Below are 18,262 nucleotides of genomic sequence, written 5' to 3'. Positions count from 1 at the left end.
TGCTTAGTAAGGTTTTTTTTTTCTTTTTTTAGTTTTTTCGAGACAGGGTTTCTCCGTAGCTTTTTGGTTCCTGTCCTGGCACTAGCTCTTGTAGACCAGGCTGGCCTCGAACTCACAGAGATCTGCCTGCCTCTGCCTCCCGAGTGCTGGGATCAAAGGCGTACACCACCACCCGGCCTTAGTAAGTTTAAAAGGTTTAAGAAGCTATTGGCTTGGGGACTCTGCCTTTTTATGCCCGCTGCCCTACGCATTAGCATCGTGGTGTGTTGCTTCCTATTCTGTCACTCTCGCTGGTTAGTTCTTCCACATTTGAGCATGGTCGTTTCTTTCTTTTTTTTTTTTTTTCAAAACCAAGGTCTCGCTGGGTGGTGGGTGCATGCACCTTTAATTCCAGCCCTCAGAAGGCAGAGGCTGGCAGATCTCTGCGAGTTCCAGAACAGCCAGGGTGACAAAGAGAAACCCTATCTTGAAAAACAAAACAAAACTAAAAACACATCTCAGGTAGCCAAGGCTTTCTGAAGGGCAGACTCTGACCTCACTCGGGAGGCAGAGGCAGGCGGATCTCTGTGAGTTCGAGACCAGCCTGGTCTACAAGAGCTAGTTCCAGGACAGGCTCCAAAGCCACAGAGAAACCCTGTCTCGAAAAACAAAAACAAAAACAAAAACAAAAAAAAAAAAAGGGCTGAGATTGTAAGTGCATATTACCACACCTAGTGTGTGGGGTGCTGGGGATGAAACCACCAACTAAATGTGCTTTATGACTTTATTTGTCCTAACGAAATCTTAAAGGGAGCTCTGGGACTGTCAGCTGTAAACTACGGACGTCATAATGGCCTGTGGCAATGTGTCAAATGAGAGACTTGGAAGAAAATCTGTCCTTTAGGCTCCAGAGTGAGCTGACAGTGTCTTCTGTCCCTTGCATATACATCTGCAGGAGGGGAGGAAACACATCCATTTCAATCTTGGGGCAGTGCTCTGAAAAACAGCTGCCTGAACTGGGGCTTGAGCACTGGACCCTTAAGCCTGGATCTAAAGTACTGTGGGCACCTTAACCCCACACCAGCAATTTAGGTGCAGTTCAGGGGCTGTGCTATCAGCAGATGCTTAGGCACAGTAGGAGGCTGATTCCCTCTAGAAGAGGCTTGGGACCACAAGGGAGGTGGAGGGGTTCTGCTGGACCTCAGAAGCCTTTGCTCTACGGAGATGGCCCTACTGACCCTCACGGCAGCAGCGAAAGTGCAGGGTAGGGTGTGGAGATGGAAATAGCCCTTGGGGCTGGGAGCTCAGAATCTGCCCCCCCTTTTTTTTAAATAGGCATCCATTGTTCTGTTGGCCTCTCATCTAAGGGTTTGGGGTACAGACCAGACCGCTGTACATCTAACTGGTGGTTCTCATTAACCAACCCACCAGGGGACTAGCAAGAACCTGCTGATGGTCTGATATACCTTAAGATCTTCAAACCAGTCATCAACATTGAAAAAACCCCAATTTGGGGTTGGGAGCATGTTGCTTGGTGGTACTGCCCTGGCCTAGCATGCTCTTGGCCCGGGATGTGCTTTCCTGTGCCACAAGAAGGCTCTTAGGTTTTATCTACAACGTCCAGTTTCTGCTCGGGTGCCAAGCCAAAACCAAGCTAGGTACTCCTTGGCGAGGGGCACACAGGCCTACTGCTTGACTCGACTTTCTTTCCCAACCTAGGGAGGGGGTGGCTAATGTTTCGGAATAAAAGTTCTCTTAGGTTCCCTCAACATACTTTTTACAAGCGAGTGCACTGTTGCTTAGTGAACAGGTGAGGTGGGGGTAGGGAGGGGAGAGGTTTGTTTTATAGTTATTAATAAGCCATTTAGTTTAAGAGGTTAGGACAGGATCAGCACATGGGTTCAGTTATATTCTGTTTTTGAGAAGAGTCCTCATCCCACCTTTTTGAAACAGGGCCTCATGAGGCCCCAGGCTGGCCTCCAAATAATATATAAAGAAGGTTGAATTCCTTGTCCTCCTGCCTTCATCTTCCAGGTTCTGGGATTACAGGTGTGTACTAGCACGTACAGGAAAGAAAAAAAAAATTACCATGTCAAACCCCTCCCCCCCACAGTACTGGCTCTGCGCTGACTGGTAAAATCTCCGAAGTGAGGATGATCCCGGGAGAGTCGGTTGCAGTGAGGTTCTAACAAGAACCTTTGCCATATAGAATTTGTTTCTGGGCCATTTCAAAAAATGGAAAGAAGAAATCCTCTGGAAACGTCCAAGAACACGACCTTTTGCTTTAAAAAAAGAAAAAAAATGCCCAGAAAGGGGTGAAACAGTAACTATAATACTCCCACAGTTTGCTTGCAAACAACGGTGTAGAGGATTTATTACCCCCCTCCCCCACAAAAAAAAAACAAAGTAAATACAGAACAAATCTGCTTCCGGAGGTTCAGCTTCGCCCGGGGTGCTCGCTGTCCTCGTCCCCACAACCGTAAGTCAGAGGAGCAGACCGTGGCGCCCGCGGCGTCCTCCGCACACCGCTAGCCGCCCAGAAAGCGCCTTCGTGCCAGGACTCCCGCTCTTCGCTGACCGCCCGGGCCTCGGGAGCGCCGCGCCGCGTCGCCGCCTTCACAGCCCGCCCTGGCCGCAGCCATTTTGGAACAGCGCAGACAAAGGGCGAGCCCGCAGCCGCGACCCACCGGGCGCTTCGCCGCCGCCCGCTTCTCCCGGCCCGGTAGCCAATCCCACCCGCGCCGGAGAAGCCGACCGGCACCCAGCCGCTCGCCTGCTCCCCGGCCTCTGGCGCTCGCAGCCATTGGCCGCGTCTTTTAAGAGCCAGCCGCAGCCAATCAGCGGGCGCAGGGGCGCGGGCGGGGGCGGTGCGTGCCGCCGCGCCTGCGCGGTGCGCCGCCCCTCCCCCGCCCTGCGCGCCGCGCCCCCGCCCGCCCAGCGCCCCGCCCCCCGCCCGCCCCGCGCCCCGCTGGAACCTCCTCCTGCCCAGGCGCGCTCGGCCGAGCGGCGGCGGCGGCGGCGGCGAGGAGGAAAGATGGCGGCGGGCTCGGATCTGCTGGACGAGGTTTTCTTCAACAGCGAGGTGGACGAGAAAGTGGTGAGCGATCTGGTGGGCTCGCTCGAGTCGCAGCTGGCGGCCAGCGCGGCCCACCACCACCACCTCGCGCCGCGCACGCCCGAGCTGCGGGCCGCGGCCGCCGGCGCGCTCGGGAACCATGTTGTGAGCGGCAGCCCGGCCGGAGCCGCGGGCGCAGGGCCGGCCGCCTCCGCCGAGGGCGCGCCCGCAGCGGCGCCGGAGCCGCCCCCCGCAGGTAGAGCGCGGCCGGCGGGTGGGGGCCCGCGGCACCCGGGCTCCGGCTCACCGCGCCGCTTGCTTGTCCCCGCAGGGCCCGCGCCGGCGCCCGCCAAGCTGAGGCCGCCGCCCGAGGCCAGCGCGGGGCCCTGCCCGGCCGCCGCCGCCACCGCCGCCGCCGCCGCCGTGGGGCCCGATCCCGCCGCCGCCGTCGCCGCCGCCGCCCCGCCCGCCGGCCCCGGCGCCTCCAAGCCCGGCCCGCCTGGCCCGCCCGGCCCCGGCGCCGCGCAAACTTTGAATGGGAGCGCCGCGCCGCCCACCGCGCCGCACGCCGCACCTGCTGTCAGCCCGGTCAACAACGGGCCCGCGCCGCCGCCCGCCGCCGGCTCTGTCATCCAGGCGGCCCCCGCGCCCGCGCCCGCCGCGCCCTCGCCTCCCGCCGCGCCCGCGCCCGCCGCGCCCCCGCCGCCCGCGCCCCCAGCGCCCGCCGCGCCAGCCCGGCCGCCCGGGCACCCCGCCGCGCCCGCGCCCCCCGTGTCACCCGCCGCCGCCGCCGCCGCGCAGAACGGGGCCGCTCCTGCCCCCGCCGCGGCCTCCGGGGGCGCCGCGGGGCTGGGCCAGCCGGGCGCGGGCGCGCAGGGGGCCAAGGCCGAGGCGCCCAAGCCCGTGCCCGGGACCGGACCGGCGGCGGCGGCGGCGGCGGCGGGGGTCGCGGCCGGGGGCGCGGCGGGTGGCGTGCTGCTCGGGCCCGCCATGCCGGGCGCGCTGCCGGGGCCTGCGCCCGGGACCCCCGCGGGGCTGGCAAAGGGCGCGGCCGCGGCGACCCCCAGTCTGCCTCGGACGCCGGCGGCCACCACTGGCGCTATTCGGGCCACGCTGACGCCCACCGTACTGGCCCCGCGCCTGCCGCAGCCGCCGCAGAACCCGACCAACATCCAGAACTTCCAGCTGCCCCCAGGTGAGTGGCAGCGCGCGACGGGAGGCGAGGGCGGGTGCACCGGGCGGCCCAGGCGTTCCAGGAAGTTCTGGGTTGCATCCTGGGGCCCTGCCCTGGCCAGGCTGGCTTGCGAGGCCGAGGGGCAGCCTCTGCCCAGGTGACCTGCCAGTCTCGAGAGCTTCCCAGTGCTGGAGTGCCCAGAGCCCTCGGGGAACTCTGGTGCCCCGTTTCCTCGGGAGTGCCATGGGCTACCGTCGTGTACCTGAGGGACCCCTCTCTCCTCCCTCAGGCGGGGTCAAGAGAGGGCGACCTCCTCCTGGGCAGGCTGATGAAGTCTGGGTGGAAGGCATGGACTTTTCCCCTTGCTGCCAGGGAGGTTGACTAGGTGGGAGCAGAGAGTGGGTCAGTGGTCATCAGTGCCTTAAGGGGCTCTGGGTGCTTTTGTTGTTGCCGCCCCTGGAGGTCAGCAGGACGCTCGGTGCGCAGGGGTCTGCAGATGCAGGTGATCATCGCGCTGTGGGTGCTCAGGCACAGAAACTGTCTTAGCGTTTGCAGGTTGGTCCCGTGGGTTCGTTGAGGGACTCCCTGCCAGGCTCGCAGACTGTTTTTGTTTGGGAGTCCTCTGTTGGAGTGTCCCCACTGAACCCTTGGCTGGAGCGAAGCGAGCCCCCGAGCGCTCCTCCTGTGTTCATAGTGACATGTGCAGCGGTAGTAGCAGCGCCGCCCGCCGCGGTGGCAGTAGTAGAGAATTAGGAAACATGCTGCCGCTGTGTCCTCGCTGTTTTCTGAAAAGTGCTATGGGTCACTTTGAAAGAGCTGCAGCGTCTTGAGAATCGAGGTTTGCTGTGGAAGTCTGAGGATCAGGAAGGCTCATCACAGGCCCCCAGGGATGCGGGACCTCCAAGTGTTTCTGAGGTTGCAGGGCCTCCCATGTTCTGAGGAGGCTCTCTGACAGAGGAACCGGGGCTGCAACTGTCTCTTGCCACACATCTGGGGTTTACTGCACGGTGTGAATGAAGGTCTTGTTCTTTATGTTCATTCTGACCTCTGAGTGGAAAATATAGCTGACATTTATAGTTTAAGATGCAGTTTGTAGTTGTAATCTGCTATGCGAAATGCCGTAATACTTGGTACCTTTGTATTAGAGTTCTTTCCAGGGGTCCTTTCACAGTGCCTTCCCGTGGCTAGGATGTCCTCATGCTGCCCTTTTACCAGGAAAGCTCGCGTAGTCAGGTGCCCATGGCATCCTTTCGTGGCTATCTTGGCTCACCCTGGATCCTTTGCTTTTGAGTACCGTGTAGTGAAGCCCTTCTCCCCGGGAGAAGGAAGTGTCATTTGAAAAGGGCATTTGGTGCTGTCTCCATCATAACTGCTTGGTTTCCTGGTCGGGTTCAGGGTTGATGTGATTGAGCAGACGGTAACTCCGTGGGGAAAAATGTAAACGTGCCTGTTATTTGCGCTCCTCTGCACTCTGCATCAGCCCCCATGCTTGTGTTGGGGAGTGGACACCTGGGTGGAAACACCCCGAGCTCTGCTTCAAAGCTGCTGCCTGCTTTCTGGAAAAGAGAAGGCTCATAGCCATCTTCTGCACCCTCTGACTTCTGCTGCTCTCTTGATAAGGAATGCTGATTGATTACCTTAGTTTAAAAACACCCAAAGCGAAGCTAATGTCTGGTGGTTAAAACTACCACCAGTGCTAGAAAGTCAGGTTTTCTTCAAACAGTATAGGGAACCACAGTTAGAGGATGTAAACATTCTGGTGTAGAACTTTTTCTGAAGTCCCTTCTTCATAGACATCTTTCACAGTAAAACATATTCAAAAAAATAAGTGAAAGTTCTAATAAAACTCCTGTTTAGCCAATAACAGTCTTGGGGGAGGGAGGGCAGGTTTCAAAGCTACACATAGGTGTCAAGTGGAATAGCATGCCATTGGCAGTTGAATGGAGTGTGAAAGGGGCTGAGTCCCGCCCAGTGCCCTCTTGATAGAGGTCACGCTGGGCAAGGGGAGGGACACAGGTTTCAACCTGAGGTCTCTGAGGTCACGTCTTCACTGGTCAGCAGGAACTTCTAATAAGCATGTTGAACTTGTCCTTACACACTGAGGCCTGACCTTGCTTGTCAGGATAGTTCTGTAAAGGGGCTGGGATGTTACTGCGATTGTGATTTGCTGGTTTGCCCGTGCTAAAGTCTAAGCTTGATCACAGTGAGAGAGGTTTAGAGAGGTCCCATGAAAGCTGGTTGAACGCTGGTGCACACCTCAGGAGCCAGTGGAGGCAAGTCACAGTGTGATTACAGCTGGAGAAGGAGCAGGTGAGAGGACCTCAGAGTTAGTGTGTGCTTTGGTGGCTTTGGAAGATCTGGGTTGAGGATGCTGTCTTGCAGGCTGCTTTAGCGTTTTTCCTTCGTGTGTTAGAATTTGCTCGCATGTCGCTAAAGCGTGGGTTCTTGGTCTAGGAGAGGACATTCCTTCCATTGGCCGGGATGCTGTGGCCGGCGCTGTGGCTAGGACATGTCAGTGCTGGTTCCCACGTGTGGTGTGTGGTGGCTGGTTGATGTGCGGAGAAGGGAAGCCTGCTGCTGGCTGACTGCGCTTGTGCCTCCCTGAGCTAGGGGGCTGATTCCCAGACTCCCCAAGGATGGAGAGCTGTCTGGGAGTTACAGTGCTGGGTTTTTGGAAGCCAACTTTGGCAGCAGCAGCCTAAAGGGACGTTCTTGGAATTTTAGCTTTTCTTACTTGAGGTCACAGTCACTGTTTGTCTTTTGGAGCCTCAGTCTGTCCGACTGTAAAGTGAAGAGGATGAGATACAGGCACAGCTGGTCTTTCTTCCTGGGGCCCTGGTCCTTTCCCTGTTTCAAGGATGGTGTTGCTGTCGAAGTAGCAAAGTCTTTGTGAGGTTAGTTTTATTGGAATGGAAATTCTTATCCAGGGTGGCTAAGAAGTTTGGGCAGGGCTGTCTTGTTCCCAGTGATAATCACAGGTGGACCATGCAGGGGTGATCACCACCAGCTTATCCAAAACATGTTACCTCAGAGGACCTCAGCAGGGGGCTTGATTTAGGTCAAACCTAGTTTGTAGAGGAGTAGGGGGGAAGAGAGGAGGAGGAGGAGGACCATTTTGGTAACCATGAAGGATAGAGTGGGGCAGCTGGGCGTCACAAATCCCTCAGACTCCTGTGCCCCTTGCAAGACTGGGCTGTGTCTCCTGCCTGGTGCTGTTCACTGCTGGCCTGTCATCTTTGGGCAATGTGGTAATGGGATGGATGATTGACATCTACAGGGGCCTGTGAACACTCTCAGGATGATGGTGTCTAACACTTCATGCTGTATTTAGAAGGCTCTGGGCTTGAGGATAACCCATCTTACCTCTTTGATTTTGGTTCTCATGAGGCAGGGTCTCTTATTAGATTACTGGGACTTGTTCTATAATGCATGTTGGCCTTGAACTTGAGTTTCTTCTGTCCCAGCTGCCTGGATGCTACTGTATGCCTCCCTACTTGGCTTATTTTTTTCTGGTACTTGCGCTGCCACTTTTGGGCCAGAGCCCTGTATTCTAGGGCTGCTAGGAAAGGAACCCTGGCTTGGGTAGATGTGAATGACCCTGCAGGAGGCCAGGCCACTGGGAATGCTGGAAGAGGCTGCCTCTTAAATCTCTTCACAATTGCACCAGAGCTATGCCCACCTTAATCTGGGCTGAATGGAGGGCATGGTGGGGTAGTGGGACTTTCCGCACCTTTGAAGTGAAATGGAAGTCGGGGTGCTCTGGGGATGCTCTCAAAGTCTGCCTTGGTGTGATTATGCGTGCGCTTTCCTCCATTTATGCTATAAATTTGGAAACCGCTTTTATAAATAGCAGGTTATATCTGAGTTGATCAAGTCATAATAGCTGTTTTTGCAGATCTTGAAGCAAAGAAAGATGTGAAGCTCAGTAGAAACCGCCTGAGGTCTGCAGCAGCTTGTGAAGTTTGGAGAAGCAGCCTCAGCTGGCCTGGCCTGGGAGGGGGACCTTTCCGTAGGAGGTCTGGGTGACCTGGGTGTTTGTGTTGTGAGTGCAGTTTGACTAACTCTTTGAGAGCATTGTGCTTGGCAGGGTTGCTCTGTGAGACAGACCAGGCACTACAAGGTTGCGTCTAAGTATTAGGAGTTTTATTTTATGGTAGGGTTGTGAAAGTTTTGGTTTATATATATTTTTTAAAATACTTTTACCAAGGACTTAAAGCTTAAGAATCTGTAAGTGATAAGGTTGCCCACAGTTAGGATCCTACCCAGCATCCACCCTGCCTTGCTTTTTTGTTACCCTGCTTGCCCAGGTGCCTTGTTGCTGCTGTATGGGACCACAGAGCCAGATTCAGCCCTGCTGCTTGTTTCATGCTCAAGTCGGTAGGAACCTTGTGCAGGAGGAGCTGCTTGGAGCTCAGACCCTTGTGCCTCTCTGAGAGTCTGTGAAGCTATGAAGAACCTTGTCCTTCCTGAAGCTTCTACTGTGTTCTTATTGTGTGTGTGCCGTGGTATGTGTGGGTGCATGCGCTACAGCACACTGTGAAGAGTAGACTATAGAGGATAGAGTCCTGTTTGTCCTTCCCACCAAACTCAGGATTCTGGGCTTGCTTAGCACAGCAAGTGCCTTTCCTCACTGGACCATATCTGGGACCCCTTCCTCTATCTCTGTGTGTGGTAGGGCAGCTCTGAGGAAGGTTCTTAACTGTTTTCTTTGACTCCCAGATTTTTGTTTATTTGTTTGTTTGTTTTAGAGACAGGGTTTCTCTGTGTAGCTCTGGCTGTCCTGGTACTCATAGGAATTTGCCTCCCTCTGCCTTCTCAGTGCTGGCCAGCAGCCTTTTGAAGGGAGTAGTGAACACATAACCTCCGGGTGGTGGGTGGTGTTGATGACCTAGGGTCTTGGAGTCACTGGTTTTGTGGGACTTCTTGTTCTTGTGACAGACTTGATGCCAGGCTTTCGAGTGACATTTTAGCAGTGAGTCCGCGCTGTGGCTCTGAAGAGGTTAATTTGAGGTCTGAGTGGATGGGCAGGAGATGGGCAGCCACAGGGCAGAGGCTGAGCATCTCTTGATCTGACTGAGCATTTTGGAGAAGGTGCTGGCAGGGGGAAGGGTCCTTGGTTGGTGGCCTTTTACAGAGAGGTGAAGGAGAGGAGAAAAGAGAGTTTACTTTTCTGCTTTCTGTGTTAAAATACTTTGGGGCAGTGGCTCAGGATGTTTTTCCCCCTGTGTGTATACTTGTTTATGTTTGCCTATGTGTGCACAGTATATGCCCTGCCCCCCAACTCCCCCCCACCCCCCCAACCTCAACAAGGTTGCTCACTGAACCTAGAGCTTGCTAATTTGGCCAGACTGACTGACCAGTAAAGCTAGCTAAGGGGTCCTCTTTTCTCTGCCCTACCAGCTCTGGAAATGCATCTGGAACAGCCGTGCTTGGTTTGTGCTGGAGTGCTTTGGATTTCATGTAGGTCTTTGTGTTTGCACAGCAAGCATCTTCCTGACTGAACAATCTCCCCAGCCCCTTAATTTTCCTCATGTGCGTGTGTGCGTGTGCATGTGTGTACGCATGTGCCCCCATGCATTCTCATACCTTGGTGTAGAGGCCCAAGGTCATACTTGGGAGGCATTTCTCAGGTGCTGACTGGAACTCCGCAAGTAGGATGGATTGGTTGGCCAGCAAACTCTTGGAACACAGTGTTACAAGTGCATGCATTGCTGGCTGCTGTGTGGGTACTAGAGCTTCACTAAGATCCTCCCACTTGTGCAGCAAACACTTCACCAACTGAGTTATCCCCGGCCCACAGGAGTAGTATTTGAGAGATTTTGGGTCTTTTCACAGGGCAGCCCTGACTTCATGGTTGTCCTGTAATCACAGTAAGCCCTGTGGAGAGGAAGGTGGACAGGGTGAGCCTGCTCACCTGAACCTTGTGAAATGGCAGAGTGGGGCTTACTCGGTAATGCAGTGACTGTCTGAGAGGTGTTTAAAGGAAAGCCATCCTGGCTGACTTTTTTTTTTTTTTTTTTTTTTTTTGGCAGGGTCTCCCCATGTAGCCAAGGCTGTCTCTTGACTTTAGCATCCCAAGTGCTGTGGTTATGGTGTGTGTCACCGTATCTGACTGTTTTCTCCCCCTAGTATGATGTCACAGAGTCATTAGTATTTTCTAGCCTGCCTTTTCTGATTACAGGTTTGTATTCACTATAGGAAGTTTTGAAAGTAATGGGAAGAAAATGAAGTCTCTTGCCATTGCCCTTTACCTAGACTTGGCTGTCAGGGCTGACCATTTCTGCCTTTTCTTTTGGTATTTCTGATTTTCATAAAGTTAGAGATACCCCCGACCCTGCTGAGTGTGTGTGGCTAGCCTTGCCTTACCCGTTTTCTGTGCACCTCAGTCTGTGAAGACCCTGTGCTGAGGTCCCCTGCCCACCCTTACTTGGAGATCTTCACATGCACCTGGGCGTCTGATGGGTTGAGCATCTTCTAGGCCGTGATACAGATTGCAGGGTGCTAGGCCAGTTTACACTTCTATAATCATTGTCCAAGTATAACTTCTTGGGAGTCGGTAACATCGTATTGGGCCTGTATAGTTTGATGGTACGTCTCTGACTCAGCTGGTATGGATCTTGTTAGTGTTTATGGTGCTGGGGCAGTCTGGGGATTTTACTTAAGGCTCACTTTGCAGAACTGTACTTAAAAATGCATGCTGGCTGGAGAGTATGCTGAGCTGGGTGCTGAGGGCCTACCTGGAGTCTCACAGATACAGATCCTGCTCTTCTGGATTTCAGAGATATTTCTCACTGTGATGGGTACCTGTGGCTGAGGGGATGCTAGGCAGGGAGGGCCTTCCTGGGAAGCCTAAATGAAGAGAAGGGTCAGCCATACATATCCTGTCCATGAAAAGACTGGGGGGCAGAGGCAGGGGTGTGGGGAGAGGGGGTAGGAGGTGAGGCTATGTTGATTTGGTCTTAGAATTGAGATTTTTCTCATCTGAAAGCAACCATCAGGGTTTTATGCAGGGCAGTGACAGAATCAAAACTGAGTTTGTGGTCACTTTTGTGTCTGTGAGCTATGGAATACAAAGGTGCTGGGGGCTGGTCAGAGGGGGGCATGGGTGGACGTTAATGGGGCTTGTTCATGGTCTCAACTCTGGGGATTGGTTAGGAGACCTTAGTGAGCCTGACATGGGAGCCATGGTGGTATGTGCTCTCTGGGTGGAGTGCGCAGGGCTTGGGGTATGGGTTTGAAGTGTTATTTCTGGGTAGGAACATTGGGTAGTGAACATAAAGCAGGAACCCAGCACGCGGGGGAGGAGCGGTAAGCATTTGAGAATTAGAGTATTGGATGACCCTTATGGTCATGGCCGGAAGAGCTGTGGGCTCTTTCCAGGCATGCCCTGAAGTGGAGGCAGTGGCCTGCTCCTGGAGGCCAGTGGAGTCCCTGGAGTGGTTGGGAGGAAGGCTGCTGGCAGGAGTGAAGAACCACCAACTGCGAGGAAAAGACAAAATGTAGCCACTGTGCTGCTGGGACCTGCTATACTGTGTGTGTGTGGCTCATCCCAGCCAAGCTGCCTCAGCCTCTATGCTGTGTGCTGTTGTGTAGACTTTCAGTCTGTGGCCTGACTCTGAGCCTTGAAAGTCCCATCATAAGAATTTCCCTCCGTGAAGGTAGTGGGTATATAGGAAAATGGTCTGCCAGGGACCAGTGGCCGCTGTAAGGAAACTTGCACTGCAGTGTGTTGGCAGCTCGGGGGACCTGCATGTGACTTACTTAGATGTCTGCTTTTGTGCTTTACACAGCTGTGTGCAAAGAGTGCAAGGAGGGAACATACTGGAATGTCTGCTCCTGCTGGGGAAAGTGCTCACTGTGCCTGCTTGGTGTAGACTCAAAGTGTTCTGTGACTTTGGCTTCTGCCATTCTGAGAGGGGACTGGTGGTCACTTTTCCACAAGACTTTGATTCGAGCTCCTTGAGTTCTCTTCCACCTTGCAGCTCCTGCTTGCTTGTAGCTGGTGCTCCCTGGCCAATGTCTGTGCTGTAGGATGTCATAGTCCTGCCAGCTGGAAGGGCAGCAGGCAGTGGGCAGAGGCTTCCCCTTGTCCTAGGTCTTGTCCCAGAAGTGACACAGCTCTCTTTCTCTTAATTCTAGCTGGGAAAACTTGATAATTGGCTGTTTGTAACTGCAAAGAAGTTGGGGAGTTGAATCTGTGCAATGGAGAGGGAAGGGAGGTTTGAGGGACAAGGAGCAGGTCCTGAATGGGGCTGAGCCGGCAGAGGAGTGGGGCTGGGAGGAAGAAGAGACTGTCGCTGGGCTGTGGCTGAGCAGAGCTCTGTAAGGGCTGGAGTGCGGTCAACCCATAGACTCTCCCCACAACCCTGCACACACTTTGTCAGGATACTCCAGCGTTTTCTCTGCAGCTTCTGACAAGTGGATGGAGCCGGTTTTGTACCACTTTGAATTTGCAGAGGAACTTGGTTCTCAGGGTGTGTGTGAAGCCTTAGGGTGATTCAGGCTCTGGTCCTGTGAGGAGCAGTAGGGAGTTTCTCACCAGAATCTCATTACACGGAATGGTCCCAGGCATTCCTTGGCTTCTGACCTCTGACCTCTGTCTCCTGGTGTAGTGGTCTTACCAGGCTTTAAACTGGCTCTAGGACAGGGAGTAATATAATTTTCCCTCCTGTATCCTTTCTGTTGCCACAATGTTTATAAATCAGGAGGGTCTATGTCTAGAGCCAAAGAGAGAGATGACCATGTCTTTCATTATGGGAATGCTTTGTAGGCCATAGTCCACTCTGTGGGTCCCCAAGACTAGGTTAGGGTCAGTGCTGTCTCTGGGGGTTTCCTGAGGCTAGGGTAGGATTAGTGCTGTCTCTGTGGGGTCCCTGAGGCTAGGTTAGGGTTGGTGCTGTCTCTGTGGGGTCCCTGAGGCTAGGTTAGGGTAGTGCTGTCTCTGTGGAGTCCCTGAGGCTAGGTTAGGGTCAGTGCTGTCTCTGGGGGTTTCCTGAGGCTAGGGTAGGATTAGTGCTGTCTCTGTGGGATCCCTGAGGCTAGGGTAGAGTCAGTGTTGTCTCTGTGGAGTCCCTGAGGCTAGGTTAGAGTCGGAGCTGTCTCTTTGGGTCCCTGAGGCTAGGTTAGAGTCGGAGCTGTCTCGGCATCAGGGCCCTGAGAATCATCCTAGCATCCATCCTGGATCTTGGCATCATTGTTCTTTGACTTTCTTATCCCAGACCTGGTTCCTGGGCTGGGAAGACCACCCTGAAAGAGAAGGGTTACACCTCTTCTTGTCTACACGTGACCCTGGTAATGTGCATGTGAGTATTGTGGGTTGTGCATCAGTTGTGCATGGGACACATGTAGTACTGGGACATGTATGAACACCATTCTCAGGTGACAGAAATGCACTTGGACCAGGTCTGGTGGCACAGTCGCTAATCCCAGCTGCTTGGAAGGCTGGTGTGGAAGGGTGACGAGTTCAAGGCTGGTCTGGGCTGCAGCATGAAGTTCAGGATGAGACCCTGACTGAAAATACAAATCTAAAAGAGGGCTGTGTGTCTGCCCAGCACGTGCAAGTCCTGCTTTCATTCCCTGGCAGTGGGCTGGGAAAGACCAAAAACGTGTCCTGGTGTTGGCATAGACAGGGTGGCCCCACTTGTCATGGTTCCGTTTCTGTCAGCAGCATTGTGCCTGTTGACGTAACACTACCAGGGTGGTGGGGACGAGGGTCACACCCACTCTGTCATCTTACTGTAGTTCTCTTGAGGAGACCTGGAGCTGGAGCTCTTCTGTGCCTTTTAACAATCTCCTGCTTCTGGTGGCCTGCTTGGTTTTGCCTGTGTTTGTAGCTGCCTCAGGGGCCAGCAGGTGATGGTGCAGCAACCTTGGCAGGTGCGGTCCAGGCATGGGACAGTGTGCTGTTACAGGCATCCAATTGCTCCCCCTTGTGTCTCCCTCCCCACTGTTGGGACAACTCTTTAGATGCTCTGAGCATGAGGTGTCCTTTCTCTGCCAGGTACCCAGTCCACCGAGGAAGCTCTGAGAGCTCCTGTTGCTTTTAGAGTGAAAGGCAGACTGAGCAGCCTGACCCCAGAGGTCAGCTTTGTGCTTGACAGACAGGACCTTTTCCCATGCGTTCTTCATTGTCACTGGATCTGTTTGTCACTCAGAGCTAAGAGGCCCAGCTGAGCAGAGTCCCTGTGGGGTACCACCCCCAGATGTGTATTGCTCAAGCAAGCCCACACCTCTGAGACTGCCTGTTGGCTCGGTCCTGGTCTTGGTGTGGTCTTGTCCACTGAGCAGAAGCACCCATGCATTTGTACACCCTCAACATCTGGTGTGGGGCCCCATGTGGCTGAGATGTCCCAGGTGTGATTCAGGGGGTCTCTAGGATGTGGTATAATTAGCATGAAAAGCCATCCAGGGAATGACATATATGCTGTTGGATCTCAAATGTGTAGATCTGCGTTGCTTACAGTCCTGTTAACTTGGCTGGCTAGCTTTCGTTTATATCATTCCACGCTATCCTGTAGGAGAGCCATAACAGCCAGCACACCAGGTGAGCATGCATTACATTTCTTATGCTGGCCTGTGGTAGCATCCCTCAGCCTTTCCTTCCCTTCTGGACATGCTAACTGCCTCTCCAGTATATTCCTAGGCATGGGTACTTCATTTTAGGGTTGATACTGTAGAGTTCTCTGTTTCCAGTGGCTTTTGGGGACTCCATGGCTGTGTGATATCTCTTGTATGTGGACAGTTTCTTCTGCCATAGTCATTTGTATTTTTGTCTGCGTTGAGTACTCTACCTGCCTCACAGGGCCTTGCTGTGTGATGCTGTGTAGCTTAGTGGCGGCTTTGTATCCTTGGGTATTGTCAGATTGTCTTTTGTGTGTCCAGTGGTTGCTGTCCAGCAGTGAAGGTGGCCCTCTGGGAACAGGCTGTTTATTTACTGCCTGTGAATCTGGGAATGCAGGTTCTGAGTATCCAGCAGATACCAGGCGAGTCAGTTCAGGGGCAGGGGTTTCCAAAAGATGGTTGTGTGTGTGTGTGTGTGTGTGTGTGTGTGTGTGTTTGGGGTGTGTGTCAAGACAGGGTTTTTCTAGCTGTCCTAGAACTCGCTTTGTAGACCAGACTGGTCTCAAATACACAGAAATCCCAAGTGCTGAGGTTAAAGGTGTGTGCCACCAATGCCCGGTGGTCCCACCTTTCTAATGTGTGATTTCTGAGGTGATTTGGTGTGGAGTGGGGAGCCAGCCAGACTCCTCATGAGGGTACCGAGGACTGAAGGACTGTCCTTGTGGCTGTGGTGATCACTAAGTGTGTATACAGGGAGACTGAGCCAGATAGTTATAGGACCAGGGCGGTCAGGTGTTTGGCGTAGCCACTGGCACAGTTTTGGAGGTTGCTGGTGGGCAGTCCGACTTGTCTGTTTGTAGATGTGCTTCTCAGCACAGCAGAACTTCTGGGACGCTCCTGAGCCCCTGGCTACCAAGATCTGGGCCACCATCCTGTGGCTTTGTGGGGCTAGTGTCTGTGTCTGCTTCCAGGCCAGTAGGTGCAAGAATTCTTAGCAGGAGTATTCTCGAGTGAGTGGGCTGACAGCCGTAGGCTGGGCAGTGAGTGTGAAAGGAGGGTCAGAGATTAGCTGAGCTGGATGCCTGCCAGCTGGGGCCTCATGGACACACAGCCAGGGCCCTCAAAGAGCCCAGGAAAAGACCTCTTACTAGGTCAGGCGTTGGGCTTCCTCCTGCACCTGCTCTCTGTGGAGGATGTGAGGATGCTGTGTGTCTGTGTGTGTTCTAGCTTGTTCACTGTCCTTTCTGGCATTGTCTCTATGGCAGTTCTTCCTTTTTGAGACTCCTCTCCATGGCTCCAGAGAAGTTTCTTATTCTGTTACTCCCTTGTTCTGGTGCTTTCTCCCAAGGCCCAAGTCATCTAGCTGAGGTCCTCCCAACCTGAGTTCTTCCCTTGGTTCTTCCTTGCTTGGGTCCTCTTCATTCCCCGAGGTGCTCCTTCCTGGATCTGGATCCTCCCCACTTCCTCTCTTGGGTCGTTCCTTCAGGGTTCCCCCTCCTATACTAGCAGGTCTCATGGCACACTGGGAAGAACTGCAGAATCGCCTGCTAGCTATACAAGAGGCAGGACCAAGACAGGGGACTGAGAAGTTCAGGTTAGCAGTAAGAAGATTCTGTGGGACCTGTGAGGTGGTCTAGGTCACTGGCACTGGAGTACAAGGCAGAGAGATCAGGTCCTCAGGGAGGACCACGGACAGCTCACAGAGATTTGCTCTGATTGCTGTTGTGTACTGCAACCAAGTGAGCAAGTGTGTGGTTTCCTTTTGAAGTTACTTTGTGCTTGTGACTACACTCAAGGTGCACCCCAGTCTTCGTGTGACACAGGGGCTCATCTGTGTCTTCTCAGTGCATAAATTGTGCTCAGTGAAGTGGCTGTGGGCAGACGGGCGAGTGGCTGACTAAGCAAGATGGGGCCCACTTTCGGTGATGTGGAGGTCGATAGCCCTATATAGCCTTCAGATTCAGTGGTGTGATGTTGGACTGTGGCTAAAAATTGGGCCTGGTTGGGGTTTCATACTCAGTTCTAACATTACAAGAGGACAGAGGAGGAGCTAGTGGCCTTGCTGGTGGGGGCAGAGAAGGCCCAGGTAGCTGTCACTGCCCACAAGGCAGGCACTCAGATTCATTCTCAGGTAGTTGCTGGCAGTCACGGTTGGCTTAGAGACTCTGAGAGTGGTGGTGGATATGGAAGATGGGTGTATGGGACATTGTGCATGGACACAACACAGCAAAAAATAGGAGTCTTTGGATGGTGCTGGCTGACAGCTGAGGGGTGTGGAGCCAGGATTGGTACCACAATAAACATGAAAACTAATTCAGGAGAGAGATGTCCTTAAATGGGATGTGTCTTCCACATAAAGACCTTGGGAGATGGTGTTCTAGAGCAGGTTTCACAAGAGTAGATGGGAGAAGCAGGGTCTTGTGGGAAGTGGCCAGGTTCAGGGCTAGTGCTGGAGGGGCCTGTTGGTGGCACTTCAATGGATTTGTCTTACAGGGCCCCAAGGGGCTCAGTTTCACAGGCAAGGGCCTGTCCAAGCTCTCATAGCCATATGAGAATGGTTTCTAGGACACTGACAAGCACATCTAGGGTACATGAGCCACTTGAGCTGTACATGAGCCTAGGGGTTTTAAAGTAGTTTTTGTGCCACATCAGAATCTTTGTGTTGGTGCTCAGGCAAGCAGGTACTCTATCTAGGTAAGGAAGTACAGCAGAGGAAGCTGGCTCAACTCTGTGCCTCTTGAGCGCTCCAGGTTATTTTGATCATCGATTGCTAGCAGACTAGGTTTGCAGTTGGAAAGGACCCCTCTCAAGGTGGGGACAGGCACTTGGTGTGTTGGTTAGGGCAGTGAACCTGGGAGGAAGAGTGGCCTGAAGCAGCCATTGATGAGAGACTCCCCTGGAACATAATCTCCAGTGGAGCCCCCTCTGTCTGTCCTCTGAGGAACTCCAGGTACTTACAAAATTGGTTGTTGATTTCTGCAACTGTGCCATTTTAGTGTAGCTGAAACTTGAACATGTGGAAACCAGGATGGCCTTTGTCATGGCAGAGCCTGGTTGTTCCCAAGTGGACTGAAGCACCTTGGTTTGTGGCTGGAGCTCTGAGTTGAAGGGGGGAGGGGCTGCCTGTCACTGTCTTGTGTAGGTGTCCTTTCTGCTAGAGCCACCCCTGTTGTGTGGGACACCTGAGTGTGATCTTTCTTCTTAGAGTGTAGGAGGAAGTACACTCTAAGCTCACCTCTGGGGTGAGCTGGCCTTCTCCCTCCTAATGCCTGGAAGGGACCTTGGTGACATTCCCAGAAGAGGAGGTTTCCAGAAGGATGCAGTGCAGTACAGGGGGCGCTGTGGGCCTCAGGGGCACGTGAAGACTGTCTGGGCTGAGGAAGGGCCTTAGGACAAAGTAATATCAGAAACAGGAAGGATCAATAAGTTTGACTTAAAAATGAAAAGAAAGCAAGGTGGGTGCAGAGGTTAGAACGCTTTACAAAGACTTCTGT

At 53.8% G+C, this 18,262-nt stretch overlaps 1 protein-coding gene across 4 annotated transcripts in view; it reads left to right on the top strand.

Annotated features, from left to right (window-relative positions):
• Window positions 1–2,965: 2,965 nt before the first annotated feature.
• The window catches only part of Taf4 (TATA-box binding protein associated factor 4), a 59,487-nt gene continuing 44,190 nt past the window's right edge, over window positions 2,966–18,262 (top strand). For 2 of the 4 annotated variants that reach the window (XM_050152894.1, XM_050152892.1), the window contains exons 1-2: window positions 2,968–3,290; window positions 3,366–4,229. In XM_050152894.1, the coding sequence (XP_050008851.1) occupies window positions 3,014–3,290; window positions 3,366–4,229 (1,141 nt within the window). In that variant the 5' untranslated portion in view covers window positions 2,968–3,013. Of the gene's footprint in view, window positions 4,230–18,262 lie in introns of all 4 variants that reach the window. The other 2 variants (XM_050152895.1, XM_050152891.1) reach the window with 2 other exon arrangements.

The sequence above is a fragment of the Alexandromys fortis genome, unplaced genomic scaffold, assembly GCF_014885135.2.
Source record: "Alexandromys fortis isolate MF-2015 unplaced genomic scaffold, M_Fortis_MF-2015_v1.1 scaffold_81, whole genome shotgun sequence".
Lineage (NCBI taxonomy): Eukaryota > Metazoa > Chordata > Mammalia > Rodentia > Cricetidae > Alexandromys > Alexandromys fortis.
The sequence above is the reverse complement of the archived record's forward strand: the minus strand, read 5'-3'. Positions and strand labels throughout refer to the sequence as shown.